The following is a 14,827-nucleotide window of genomic DNA, read 5'->3' on the forward strand; positions in this document are numbered from 1 at the left end:
ATTGTATAGTTGAATTTAATATATATTGAGCGGGTTGGTACCTAAATAGGTAGGTACTTCTCCAATATGGACGTCGGGCGACACTCAATCGTACTGAAAACGGTCTATATCAAAGCACTTACGTATTTAAAGCGACCATGACTCACTCTCCATCCACGTCTCTGTGGGGAACCGATGATTAATTTGCGTTATTTGCTCTATTGGTTATTATCGACAATCATTCATGCTTTTCACCTCGTGGTAAAGTGTGTTGTTGGTGACTTCCTCCTAGAGAACCCACGGCATGCCTGAGAATTCAACCACAAATGAAGGCTCTCCCAAGCTTTCGTTAGAGAAGGCTCGCCGTGGGAATATGTCTGTTGGTGAAAAAGCGCCCCAAGCAACAATACGAACGAGAATGATGATCGCGGGCATCGAACATTGCAATAATAGCATTGATGATCTCGAAGCACAAAAAACCACGAAGCGGCCTTCCAGGCTAAGCGCTTGCTTGAATTTCCTCCGGTATACGGCGTTCAATGTATACCGCAAGCTTTTCTCTCTAGTTTTCATTTCCAATCTTGCTGTTTTTATTGCTATCATGGTCACCGACCAATCATCTCTACTGGCATTCGTTGATGCAGTAGCGGCAAACTTGACTGTGTGTGGTCTAGCACGGCAGCCCTTGGTTGTGAACGCAATATACTTAGTCGTCTGTGCCGTGCCTCGGTCAGCTCCGCTACGACTCAGGCGCATGGCCGCCAAAGCGTTTCATTTCGGTGGCGTGCACAGTGGGTGTGGTGTTGCATCATTTGTGTGGTATGTTGGGCTGGTGGCCTTGATTTCGATCAATTACTGGTTCCAGGGTCATGGTGGTGAGGCCAAAGTAACCATCTCCACCGCGGTCGTTGTTCTGGCCTATATTATCTTGCTATTATTGGTGTTCATTATCACTGCGGCTTACCCTACTTTCCGGATGAAACACCACGACGCCTTTGAGCTAATTCAACGGTTCTCGGCATGGACAGTGGTTGCTCTATTTCTGGCTCTCTTATTGATATTTGCAAACGACGCACGACAGACGGAACACCTGAGTCTGGGCCAGTACCTCATCCGCCTACCAGCTTTCTGGATGCTGTTGGTCGTGATTGCGGCTATCGTACATCCATATCTGCTATTGCGAAGGATAAAAGTCCAGCCGGAAAAGCTCTCCAGGCATGCCATCAGACTGCACATGGATCATACACGGACAGGATTTGGGCTAGGAATCCAACTAGCTAGAAATCCCTTGCGCGACTGGCATTCGTTTGCCACATTTCCAGATTGTACTACCGAGAAAGACCCGAATTTACTAGACTTGCAACCTGGCTCGTTCTCGTGTTTGGTATCCAAGGCCGGCGATTGGACAAGCGATGCAATTGAGCGACCACCGCAGTATTTGTGGAAGCGCGGGGTCCTCGTACATGGCTTTGCCTACGTGATGCGAGTGTTTGAAAGGATCATCGTGGTGACGACTGGTTCCGGAATCGGGCCATGTCTATCATTCCTTGGGGATGAGAAGAGGCCAGCGATGCGTGTGGTGTGGCAAACACGTTCCCCTGTCAAGACCTACGGACAAGGGATCATAAATCTAGTCAAGCAAATGGATCCTGACCCACTGGTCATGGACACTGACCAGACAGGCGGCCGTGCCGATATGCTGCCTGTCATCGAGCGTTTGGCCAAGGAGTTCAGAGCTGAGGCGGTCTGCGTGATAAGCAATCCTAAGCTCACCAAGCAGCTGGTGTATGCCCTGGAGACGAAGGGCCTGGTGGCCATGGGCCCCATTTTTGATTCGTGAATAGCGTTTGTATGTTTTACTTTATCTGGCTTCTAGCTTGGCTCCTAGTCCTAGTATAATCTAATGTATTGTTTCCAACCAAGGGTGAGGCCATTGCCAGTTCAGGAAGGGCCAATGACAGAGGCCTGAATTGTGGTTCGAGCCGGACACTTTTACCATTAGGGAGAGAGGCTATGCACTTTCAAAGTTTCCCGTGTCTTGATTCAATCGTGGGTGCAGGCTTTTGATAGAATATGCGGTGTTCAAGTGGCGTTATCTCAGCACCCCTGTAAAATTTCTAGATTGACTTACAAGCTGGCAAGTTGCTTTCCCTTAAACTTTGAGTAACTGCCCTTTTCGTGATTTGGTTCTTTGTTTGGCGTTAGTTATGCGTATTCTCTCTTTGTCTCCATCGTTGCATTTGACTCCGGGAATGTGCATAACCGTCATGCTCATATATAGACCGTCTAAATGTCGAGTTAGAGTTGGTCTGCTTGGAATCCTTCAGGTACGAGGATGATAAGCACTAAAGCCTCAACTGCTCTCTCAAGTCTGTGCCGAACAAAAAAGACGCACCAGTCAGCGATCTTACAGTGCGTAGTTGCAGGCCGCCGGTACGAGATACGGCGTGTTTGCATGTTAGTGATAGGGCAGCGTCTCAGTGGGCCTTGCTCTATGTATTAGTCGAGATTGGAAAACGAGGGTTTCCAGCTAAGCATGTGTCAATCGGATGGTCAGGCTACGATTTATTAATAATTAGTGCTACTATGACAGGGAAGTAATATCGCAACCCTCGTATTTCAGCGACGATGGCATCGGCCGGCCCGGCCGGAAACGCCATCGATAATTTGGGATTGTTTGAATGATCTTCGCTGCAGCTTCTGCGTCTTGATGATCCGGCGTTCATGTTGACTAAGATTTTAGGACCTCAACCTACGCCGCCTATGTAGTTAAAACTTAAGACGGTCGGTGGATTGGGAGGCAATCCATGGGATTCTAGCGTGGGCTTCGACAGTGGGGCTAGTTGACATAGTTTATTGTACTATATACAAGGCCATCCTAATTGCAGCCGATCAGCGTCCGCAATTGGCGAAGAACAATGGTCGGAGTTGACCCAATCGTTGCATACGGAAGTACTCCTCCAGATCCAACGGCACGGTCACTAAACGATACAACAGACGGTGAAGAACCGGGGAGGGGTAAGACTATCGAAGGATCACGGCGGAGGAAGATTGGAGGATAGAACGGAGTCGAGATTTCTGCCCAATCGCAACAGTCGAGCCGCTTTCTTACGTATTTTCAGCTTCTTGCCGACGCATTCCAGCTGTCAGTGACGCCAATCCGACCCCAGGAATAGCAACTGGCTTTTGGTCCGACGTTGTGCACCCCAAAGTGGCACGAGCAATATCTGCCTTCACATGCAAATGCAACCACCAAACGTTAGAAAGAGTTGTAACTGGATTAATCTCAATTACTCTCACAGGAGAGAGATATCTAGACCTGAACCCCGCGTTGGACTGTGCGATTGATCGGCTGCATTCCGATCACCACACAGCACCTGGAGATTAGGCAAGCCTGGCCAGGTTTATTCCTTCAGTTTTCTGTCATCATTAGTCGATCATTTGATCACTCTTGAAGCTGAAGTCCGAGCGTTCACTGTTTTGGGTCAAAAGGATGAACGAGTCGGTTGCTCCGATAACGTCCAGGAATAATAGAGGTTTACAAAGTACAACCGACTGTATTGTAATAGATTTTGGTTGGCGTTTCCTTAGCACTGCAAGAGGCACTTATCGTCTCGGATTGGGCAAAGAGTAGAGTTGGCATGACGAATTGGTCGTCCGGAATACCTAGAGGTGTGCTTGAAATGCAATTCATAGCCAGAATACAGAGGTATTATACGTAGTTACGTATGTGCGTATATGCATAAGATTGTTGATTTGAAATATAATGCACATAGGCTAGCAAAGGAAGCCAGTTAAATCTACAATCGCTCACTGTTCCAAACGTCCTTCCGAACAGCAGTACATCACCGTTAATTCTCAAGCTGTCTAGGTCGTTTGCCATTGCCGAGTCGTCTTGAAACAATGCGTTAGGTACCTTACGCAATGCATACTCACAGTTTAACACAATTTAGCGCATGTATCTAACTGCATGGTGTGTATTTGCCTACTGTAGTGACTGTGGTACCTCGCATTCAACGCCACTGCAAGCTACCAGCTAATGTATGCATACCGCCGGTGACATTGATCGGCTGCACGGGCAACACACCCACTGAATAGCCAACTTCTTCCGTGTCTAACTTTTGCAAACAAACAATTGTGTCAGGTATTCCAGACCCGTCAATCGCCGAGGCACTCTTTCCTGTAAGCAACATACTTGATGCCACATATCCTAGGCATAGTTTCGCCTCACAATACCAAGTCACTTTTGATTAGGCACGGAAGCATGCACGTCCTGCGAAATATACCCCGTCTAAGCGGTGTTCACGTGCGGAGCACCCCTACTGCCAAAAAATGAACAGCATACATGTTGACTTGTTTCTTCTAGCCTTCTATTCTCTTTTCATGTGATTCAGTAATACAAGTGGCCGAGTGATCACTTGTACAGGGAAAGCATGTAGGTAACCCGTAATCTCTACTGCGCGCGACACCCAGTACAACCCTAACCCCATTCACTCTAGGACTGGCTGTAAGAAATGCGTAGACTTCCAGCCCACCTGAGGGGAGAAAGAAAACGTTCCCTAGTTTCTTAACTCATGGAACTCATTTCGACGATGAACTGAACTCTCGAGCGGAGTATGTGCACCGTGGCGATGTTTCAATGGCCTGAAAATCGGAAGTCAAAAGGAACTCCACAGATCAATTAGATATTCGCTTCACGTTCGACAGAAATCCCTTTGCTCGTTTGCAACTTGCGACAATTATTTTCCTCTAGTGTTGGGAAGTGAAGCACATCGAGGTGCATTGTGTTGTACCCTTGTGTCGACGTGTGTTACTACTGTCTTTTTATTTTATATATATCCATGCTCCAAACAATTAAGGCCTTAAACTGTTCATGACTTACAGGGGGTAAGGGAAAAGGGGGGCTCTAGAATATCGAAAGGTTATCATTCTAATATATTTTTGAAACTGCCAACGACGTCAGCCTGAAGTCCAACAACGACAATGAACCTAGTTGGAACAGATTATATACGCAGTACGCAATATGCAAAAGAATGCGTAAAACAAAGGCCAAGGTGTTCTGCGTTCATCTGGGAGAGTAAACGAGAAGTGTTTCTAGTATGCGGTGGGACAAACCAAAGCAGATTCTCTGCAAGATGACCCGTGCAAATTGGAAGTCAGTCAAATGCGCTATTAATGTTACCCCTATCGTGTCTTGAAGAGAGAGAGAGAGAGAGAAAAGATGACCAGTTAACCACCCACTGCATATTTACGCACCAGATACTAGCATACTCTAGACCATACTCCAAGCGCAGCATTTGTCGTATGTCTCAATCTTGGTAGCGCTCATCATTGCTCTATGTAGCTGTATACAAGTAGGAGCTTCTGAATTACTAGGTACAGTCCTTTGCACTGCTCCACCAACACACTGGTCTGAATCATATAAAAGCATCACCAAAACCAACTTCTAATCTCCCACCACCTCTATCCCCGCCCTCCTCTCAAAAGCCTATGTTTTCAGCTCGAATGAATCTGAAATTTACAGGGCAACAGCCAAGCCACCAATCAACCCGGCCACGGATCCTAGAACTGCCATTCCACCTCCTCCAACTGACCCAAAGGGTACTTTGTTGTAAGCTGCGCTATCAGCACTGGCTGAAGCCGATGTTGCTGTTGCTCCTGGAACCGTTTCAGTGGAATGGTTGATTACAGTGGTGTGTGAACCAGTCGTGGCAGCGGATGTAGTTCCAGAAGTGGATGTAGTACTCGAAGTTGTACTCGTACTCGTACTCGTAGAGTCATCACCACCACCATATTCACTAGCATAAGAGCTTGCCAAACTCAGGGCACTACTAACCGCACTGCTCGCGACGCTGTTTCCGTAGGTATCGTAAGACGAAGCAAGCGACAGTGCCGAGCTGACTGCAGATGCAGCATCTGGCGGAATTGTGCTGTATTCAGATGCGTAAGAGCTGGCTAGACTGAGTGCAGAAGACACAACTCCCGTGACCGCCGGAGGAATGTCGTTGTTGTCTGGATTTGCGAGGACAGAACTTGAGCCCAGTGCGAGTAACGAAAGGAAGACGGATTGGAGCATGGTTAATGAGAAATTGTCCTTTTTTTTCTGAAAGGTTAGGTAGTGTCGGGTAGTAAGTAAGTATTGGTGATACTTCTAGCAGAGGATTGGATTTGAAATCGTGCTGAAGGTATTGACGTTTGTGAATTTTTCGTTGAAAATACGCGAGAAGGACAAATGGGCTTGCTTACTTTTATAACCAAAAATATTTCTTGCTCTATCCTAGTTTACAGAGATCTATCAAAATAAAAATAACGCAACCAATAAGCAAGGAGCGGTCTAAGTGCAGTATGCTATGGGTTATGCCGTCTCAGACTTCGGCTAGTAGACTGCTGCTGCTGATCTTTGGATAGATCATACTGGATATGATGTTGCCTGGATGATGCAAATAATTCATCTCTGCAGCCTAGTCAGATGCCAACAGTTTTCTAGACATCCCACTTGGTTTATGCTTTCTTGTCTTTGCCCTGCATTTGACTGTGTAAGTAAAATTCTGGCTGCTTTTGTTAGCAGAAAATACTAAAGTTAGAAACAAGGGTCCACTTACTCAGCCTCCCTCATGCCATGTCCTCTCGCATTTAGATTGGTTATATGCTTTCTTTCCCAGATTTTCCCTGCATCTTATAACAACAGCTTTGCTGCCGAACTTGATGGTTTCCCCTCAGCAGCACACTCTTTCCTTTCTCCCTGTTGATTCTTGTTTTCAATTAAATAAACTTATATGTGGTAGAAGATATATACGTGCTAGAAATATGTTTGGTGACGTGCCTTGGCCCAGGCTGTTTGGGCTAACATCATGAACGGACGACATAAGATGAATTACATGTAAAGAAGGGCATCGCCCGATTTATGCAAGGGGCTTCCGATAACACAATTGCGTGTGTATGGTCGGCCATCTTGCGATAAATATAATTACAAATCTATTTGTCCAGGCAACAGACAATATTCATTTTCATACTTTTTGCCTGTATGTGCATTCAGAGTGATTCATGTGCATGCGTTTATTTAAATTTCTGGCCATGATTAATTAATATCATAACCAAGCATAAAGTCGGCACCTAAAGGAGACTAACTATTTTTCTCATGATCTATGCTTTGTGCTAGCAAACATCTTGAAGTAAATGATAACTAATTGCCTCGGCATACTCACTGCTACCAAGATTCAAACATTAATAACTAAGAGTGAAGGTTGGTGTAAGCATAGGCAATTTGTTACAGATCGCTAACGTTTAGCTATCTCGAGATTTTCGTAGACACGGCACGATCTTGAATGTTTGCTGCGCCCAAGCCCCCGCTCAACCCAGTCATCCAACTCATTATGGTCGTAACATCAATCTTATATTGATGCAACGGTACGGTCGATATGAGAGCTGTTGGCAACCAGGCGCCAGGAACAACATCTAGGGTTATGTGAGTCACATGACCACAACACTGTGTTGATATACTAGCCCTAACCCTAACCGAGGTCCGATATTGAACATTGCGCCTTACTGTTAATTGGATTAATCGCCTTTGCATAACTCCAGCATTTCCCTTTTGAAATCCGTGAGCTAGATCTGGGCTCAGGGGCTCCAGGGGAAGAAGTGATCTAATTCTGACAGTTCCGGAGCTGGTACATACCTTGCGGGAAAACGAGAATCCGGCAACCGGGCGGGCTTCGCAAGCGCCGAATTCCTTTCTACTCCGCAGGAAAGACATCCGAGGGACGATTTAACGTTTGGCCACTGGGAGATCCTTCATAACTAGTGCAGTTGATAGTGCATCTACGGATATAGCTGGATCCGGCCAGAGGTGCTGCTAGTCTCACGCTGCACAGATCGCTGGCGGACCCGAGGAGGCGATGTTGATGCAATAGTGCTAAAACCTCCCAGCTCAGTGATAATGCGGGCAGAACCTTCCTTACGTTGTAGCAAGCAGAAACATTGCCATTCGCTGGAAACACGGCGCCAAGAAAAGATGTGCCTCTGCTGCGTGGATTTGCAACCGCAAACGTCACCACTCGCGAGGAATCTCGCACGTTGGCTGGAGAATGCACAATTGTTATTTGGGCCACGCTTTCCCTGTCCGGGAACCCAGCCAAGGAGCCGAGCTCTATACACGGGATTTGTTTGTTCCTTTTAGCCCGGATTCCTAGACACACATTCATTCCCCTTCCAGGGCCCTTGATGACTGTTTTGATCAGAGATAAACGCCCACAGCCCCCGCGCTCTCTAATGGCAGTTCTGCTTCCTTGGACATCCCTGGCAAAATGACTTCTGAAAAGCCCGGGCCAGAGAGCTCTTCAAAGGCGCCGGACGACGCCTTTGCGTCACCCTCCTCGCCAAAAGACGGCCCTCTGGATGGAATCTCGAAAGAAAATGCTGCGAGTTCGGAAGATGATTCCTCTAGCGACGATTACTTCTCGGGAACCTTTGAGCCTGTTCGTCCAGGCGATCGTGAGCAGTTGACCAAGATTGCATCGACAGTCTCGTCTCGACGCCCGAGCACTTTTGGCCGCCGCGAAAGTACCGCTATCATCCGCATGGATACAGTCGACGAATTGGCCCTTGAAGACCCGCGACTTGAACCCGCAAATACACAGTTCGATGCCTATCTATGGACGAGAAAGAGACTGCGCCTGCTACAACAAGAAGGAGTGCGCTTTCCTAGGGCGAGTATCACTTTCAAGAATCTCAATGTGTCCGGCTCTGGTGAGGCATTGCAATTACAGAATACCGTCGGCTCCGTCCTCACAGCTCCATTGAGACCCAGCAACTTCCTTAGCTTCGCTAAGCACAAGCAGCATAAGACAATTCTGCGAAATTTCGAGGGTGTTGTCAAAGGTGGTGAGTTACTGATGGTTCTCGGACGACCCGGCAGTGGCTGCTCTACATTTCTGAAGACGTTGACCGGAGAACTGCACGGCCTCGATCTCGACAAAAATTCGACGATTCATTATAATGGTGTTCCTATGGGCAAGATGCATACCGAGTTCAAGGGAGAAGTGTTATATAACCAAGAAGTTGACAAACACTTTCCACATCTTACAGTTGGCCAAACCCTGGAGTTTGCGGCAATGGCACGGGCTCCAGCTCATCGCATCCAAGGCCAATCTCGGGACGACTACGTTAGAGAAACCACTCAGGTGGTAATGGCGGTCTTTGGGCTCTCGCATACATACAATACTATTGTTGGGAACGATTACGTACGTGGGGTCTCTGGAGGCGAACGAAAGCGCGTCAGTATAGCGGAAATGGCTCTTGCGAGAGCTCCAATTGCTGCCTGGGATAACAGTACCCGAGGACTGGACGCAGCAAGCGCGCTAGAGTTTGTGAAGGCGCTACGAATGGCTTCAAATGTCTCCGGTAGTTGCCATAGCGTTGCTATTTACCAAGCATCGCAAGCAATCTATGACGTGTTTGACAAAGTCATCGTGCTGTATGAGGGACGAGAAATCTATTTCGGTCCATGCAATAAGGCTGAGAAGTACTTTGTAGAGATGGGATGGTCCAAGCCTTCTCGGCAAACAACCGGAGATTTCCTGACATCAGTCACTAACCCACAGGAGCGTCAAGCCCGTGAAGGTATGGAGCAAAGGGTTCCTCGGACTCCCGATGAATTTGAAGTATACTGGAAAAATAGCTCGGAGCGTGCAGCGCTTATGCAGGAAATTAGTGACCACGAGAGAAATTTCCCAGTTGGCGGCGTTGCAGAACAAGAATTGGCGGAAAACAAGCACGAACAGCAGGCAAAGCATGTCAGGCCCCAAAGTCCGTATCTTTTGTCTGTTCCAATGCAAGTCCGACTCTGTACCAAGAGAGCTTATCAAAGGTAAACTATGACTCTGCTCCATTTATTCACTAGTGACATGCTTGCTAAGTATATATATATGAAACTCAGACTGTTGAACGATAAGGCTACCACGCTGACGACCGTTATTGGGCGATTGTTCATGGCTTTAATCATTGGGTCAATCTACTATGGGTACGTGCTAGCATCATGCGTGAAGTTTTGTTGCAGGTCTCCAGGCTAACTATGTTTTTGTTTCATTCAGCACTCCTGCTGCAACGGCAGGCTTCCAAAGTAAAGGCGCTGCTCTGTTTTTCGCAGTTTTGTAAGGAGCAAACTTCCGTTACTTGGAGGAGATTGCTAACGTATGTACGATAGACTGAATGCGCTCATCAGTATCACGGAAATTAACTCGCTATATGATCAACGTCCGATTATTGAGAAACAGGCCTCGTATGCTTTTGTTCATCCGTTTGCTGAAGCTATGGGCAGTATCGTCGCCGACTTGCCGATTAAATTTGTAGCATCGGCCACGTTCAATATTGTGTTATATTTTCTCGCAGGTCTGGTAAGTTGACGAGGCGGTCGGAGCTTTATTATCTTGATATGCATGCTGACTTTTGTAGCGTTATGAACCATCTCAATTTTTTATCTTCTTCCTGTTCACGTTTTTTGCAACCCTAGCCATGTCTTCCATTTTCAGGACACTAGCCGCTTCAACAAAGAGTTTGGCACAGGCCATGGCTTTGGCTGGTGTCATGGTGTTGGCTATTGTTATTTACACGGGCTTCGTGATTCCAGGTCCCCAGATGCACCCCTGGTTTTCCTGGATTCGCTGGATTAACCCCGTCTACTACACATTCGAGGCTCTTATCGCCAACGAATTTCATGGTCGGGAATTTCCCTGTTCAACCTTTATACCCTCGTATCCAGATATGTCGGGCGATACATTCGTGTGCTCTGTTGCTAGTTCGGTGACTGGCCGGCGAACGGTATCTGGTGATAGATATATTGCCTCTCAATACAATTACACCTACTCCCATGAGTGGCGGAATTTCGGAATTCTCATAGCGTTCTGGCTATTCTTCATGGGAACTTATTTCATGTTCACGGAACTCAATTCTGCAACTTCATCAACTGCCGAGTTTCTGGTGTTCCGTCGCGGTCGTGTGCCAGCATATTTGACGAAAAGTGAAAATGAACCCGAAAATGGCACCGTTGAGGCACCAGCAAACAGCTCAGAAGTACAGGAAGAAGAAGAACTTGGCATCCTTCCGGAGCAGCACGACATCTTTACGTGGCGAAATGTCTGCTATGATATTCCCGTAAAAGGAGGTCAGCGTAGGCTTCTGGACAATGTATCTGGTTGGGTTAAACCAGGAACATTAACGGCCCTTATGGGGGTATCAGGAGCTGGAAAAACAACCCTTCTTGATGTTCTCGCGCAGCGCGTGTCCATTGGTGTGGTAACTGGGGATATGTTTGTCAACGGTAAGCCCTTGGATGCTAGTTTCCAACGCAAAACAGGATACGTGCAACAACAGGATCTTCACCTCGAAACCAGTACTGTGAGAGAGGCCCTGCGATTTAGCGCAGCTTTGAGGCAACCTAAAAGCACTCCCATGGCTGAGAAGTACGCATACGTTGAGGATGTAATCAAAATGCTCAATATGGAAAACTTTGCGGAGGCTGTTGTTGGGACACCCGGCGAGGGTCTCAATGTTGAGCAGCGGAAACTTTTGACTATTGGCGTTGAATTGGCCGCTAAACCGGCATTATTGTTGTTCTTGGATGAGCCTACTAGTGGTCTAGATTCTCAGAGTTCATGGTCTATTTGCGCCTTTTTGCGCAAGTTGGCAGACCATGGCCAGGCTGTCCTTTCAACTATCCATCAACCAAGTGCCATTCTTTTCCAACAATTCGACAAGCTGCTTTTTTTGGCGAAGGGTGGAAGGACTGTTTACTTTGGAGACATTGGCAAAGACTCGACTACCTTACTTGAATACTTCGAAAGAAACGGTGCACGAAAGTGCGATTCTGCCGAGAATGTGAGAGATGCTCCCCCTTTTTTTTTATCCGGTCTCTTATTTGCATAATGACTACTAACTAATGGACTTTTCTATAGCCCGCTGAATATATGCTAGAAATCATAGGTGCAGGTGCCAGCGGAAAATCGACTCAAGATTGGCCTACTGTTTGGCGAGAGTCTCAGGAAGCGAAAGACGTCCAGACTGAGATCGATGAAATCCATGCACGTCGCTCGCCCACCGCTGTAGAAGGCTCTGGCGCAGAACCAAACAGCTCCAAAAGTGTGGTTAACGAGGACACCGAGTTCGCGATGCCATTCAAAGACCAACTTTGGTTTGTCATTGTTCGAGTCTTTCAACAGTATTGGCGCGATCCTCAGTACATATTTGCGAAGTTGCTGCTGGGTCTAGCATCGTCTCTGTTCATCGGATTTTCCTTCTTCAAACCGAACAGTAGCGTGCAAGGTTTTCAGGACGTCCTCTTCAGCACATTCATGATGACATCTATCTTTTCAACCCTTGTGCAGCAGTAAGTCCTCAGTTTCTCCGTCTCGATTTCTTACACTAGATTGCTAAAGCATTATCTGTTATAAAACAGGATCATGCCCCGTTTTGTTAGCCAAAGGTCTCTTTACGAAGTTCGCGAACGCCCATCCAAGGCCTACTCCTGGGCGGCCTTTCTCATTGCAAACGTCGTGGCAGAGATACCATACCAAGTTTTACTGGGGATTCTCGTCTGGGCATGCTACTACTTCCCCATTTATGGTGCGAATCAAACGGGCGAACAGAAAGGCTTAATGCTGCTTTTTGTGATCCAGTTTTTCTTGTTTGCATCCACTTTCGCAGATTTGGTCATATCAGCAATGCCAAATGCTCAAATGGCGGGTACTATCGCGACGTTTGCCTTCTCTCTTACCCTGAGTTTCAACGGTGTCATGCAGCCGCCAAGTGCATTGCCTGGCTTCTGGATATTCATGTATCGTGTCTCTCCTCTCACATACCTTGTCGCAGGTATGACTGGCAACGGTCTCGATGGCCGACCCGTTGAATGCTCATCCTCAGAGCTAAGCGTCTTTAATCCTCCTTCTGGCATGACATGCGCTTCATATCTGCAACAATATCTCGAAGTTGCTCCCGGACGACTATATAACAATGACGCTACAAGTAATTGTCAATACTGCGCGTTGCAGAGTGCAAATCAAGTCCTGGCTAACAGTAATATCTGTAAGTTTCCCCCTCCCCCGTCTTTAACAGCCCTTAATGGCTTCTTCCAGTGTGGATGGAACAAATTATCGATACTAACATCAAATAGATCCAAGTCAACGGTGGCGCAACTGGGGAATTGGATGGGCATACATTGGCTTCAATATCTTCGGAGCCGTTGCTCTCTACTACGCATTTCGCGTACAGCATTACAACCCTACTTCAATCGTGAGAGGAGTGTGTGATATCGGACGCTTCGTCGGACGGATTTTCAGCAGAAAGTCAGAGGGCCCGAAAGGTCGAAAAGCACAGGATGGCCGTATCTTATAGATCTATTCTGTTCTGAAAACATTCATTTTCTTCAGTTTTCTTCTGTCTTTCCTTTCGTTTCTTGCATGTCAATATTTCTCTTATAATTTGCATTCATTATATATTCCCTTTTAATAAGCTGTGTCTCGTTTCCTCCTCTTATATGTCAATATTTCTTTTCACTTTTATTCGTGAGATATTCCGCTGGCGTGGAACAGAAGGACTTCTGATGTGTTGATTGTATATTCGCATTGATATATGGAAATTTACTTACTGAATCATACTACGGGAGAACTTCTAGCCCTTGCGTTATTGCAAGCTAAATCCTGAGAGCAAGCATAGTATAGTTCAAGATACAGTGTACCTATTTAAAAATTAAGAGAGGGATGACAACAACTGAGGTCGGCTATCTTTGTACGTTGGTCGACTATTCAAGGGGGGAGGCACGGGGCTACTAGAAATGCCGCAATATGAAATCTACATAGTATCTGCGTTAGGCGACGGTATAGCACTTGATTACATGCTCCACTATTGATTATCTGCCTAACATCTACCAGATGCAGTCATTGGACTTTTCGCTCGTACACATCTACAGGCCAACCTTCAGCCCCTGTATTGGATTTGCTAGAAAGAAAATGATTACGTATAAAAAATGTTAGATCCTTCGTATCTACCACATTATTTCCGTCTATATGGTTCTTTTTACGAAACAGGATTAGGCTTCACCCGCAGACACATTTAAATGTTTGCAGTCTCTCAGCATCCCAGAGATATGGTCTAGTAGTCCCAAGGATCCCAAGTGCTTGCGCATTGGTCTAAAAAATTGAGAGGTATGTTGTTGACCATGGTCCACTTACAGACCATTATCACAGATAGTCCGAAGCTCTTTGCAGATCCTGATTCTATCATCTTCTTCCATTGTATCCTAGGCGCTCTCTAGAGTTTGTCCAGGGATATATTGCATATAGATGAAGTTCTCATCTCCTTGTGTTCTCCATCCATAAACCTCAGGAACGGGGACCCCATCATCAAGGACATGATGGATAGCGTATAGAGTCTGTGCCTCGGAAATTCGCGCAAGTACCCCCCACCAACTTGACTAACAGATTCATTTCTTTAAATAAAACAGGTGGTGGGCTCATATAAGGCCCCGAGACTGAGAGCTTCTTCCTTCTAGCTATATATATTCCAGAAATATGCTGGGAATAGGATTGGGCACGAACCTCTTCTGGTGAAGGTATTTGTCCCACGTCTTGAAGAAAGATGAGTTTTTAACGTCAAAGTCCGAGGAGCGGGGGGATCATAGCTGGGGTTAACCGAACAGATTCTTGCCCCTGCTTGCTGGTAGAAATAGCGCTAGACATAATTTTTCATTGAGATTGAAGCCGAGGAAACGAGAAGGATCAGTAGAGGGAATGCCCATGTTGAATGTCTAAGATAAGACAAGACAATCAACCACACTAGGTACGAAACGGTTAGTACACAA

At 46.6% G+C, this 14,827-nt stretch overlaps 3 protein-coding genes across 3 annotated transcripts; 2 read left to right on the forward strand and 1 right to left on the reverse strand.

Moving 5' to 3' along the window:
- Positions 1-283: 283 nt before the first annotated feature.
- On the forward strand, positions 284-1,819 carry UA08_01659 (hypothetical protein; the record flags this gene model as incomplete). The annotated part of the gene is made up of 1 exon (XM_020261348.1): positions 284-1,819. One exon carries the CDS (start codon positions 284-286, stop codon positions 1,817-1,819), a length of 1,536 nt encoding a protein of 511 aa, XP_020122765.1.
- Positions 1,820-5,497: 3,678 nt separating this feature from the next.
- UA08_01660 (hypothetical protein) lies at positions 5,498-6,055 on the reverse strand (the record flags this gene model as incomplete). Its single annotated transcript, XM_020261349.1, has 1 exon — positions 5,498-6,055. The coding sequence occupies one exon, from the start codon at positions 6,053-6,055 to the stop codon at positions 5,498-5,500; it is 558 nt and encodes a 185-aa protein (XP_020123638.1).
- Positions 6,056-8,282: 2,227 nt separating this feature from the next.
- UA08_01661 (hypothetical protein) lies at positions 8,283-13,362 on the forward strand (the record flags this gene model as incomplete). The annotated part of the gene is made up of 8 exons (XM_020261350.1): positions 8,283-9,844; positions 9,914-9,997; positions 10,068-10,127; positions 10,181-10,370; positions 10,429-11,850; positions 11,928-12,358; positions 12,428-13,053; positions 13,142-13,362. The coding sequence occupies 8 exons, from the start codon at positions 8,283-8,285 to the stop codon at positions 13,360-13,362; spliced, it is 4,596 nt and encodes a 1,531-aa protein (XP_020123639.1).
- Between the last annotated feature and the right edge of the window lie 1,465 nt (positions 13,363-14,827).

The sequence above is a fragment of the Talaromyces atroroseus genome, assembly GCF_001907595.1.
Source record: "Talaromyces atroroseus strain IBT 11181 chromosome Unknown scaffold_1, whole genome shotgun sequence".
Lineage (NCBI taxonomy): Eukaryota > Fungi > Ascomycota > Eurotiomycetes > Eurotiales > Trichocomaceae > Talaromyces > Talaromyces atroroseus.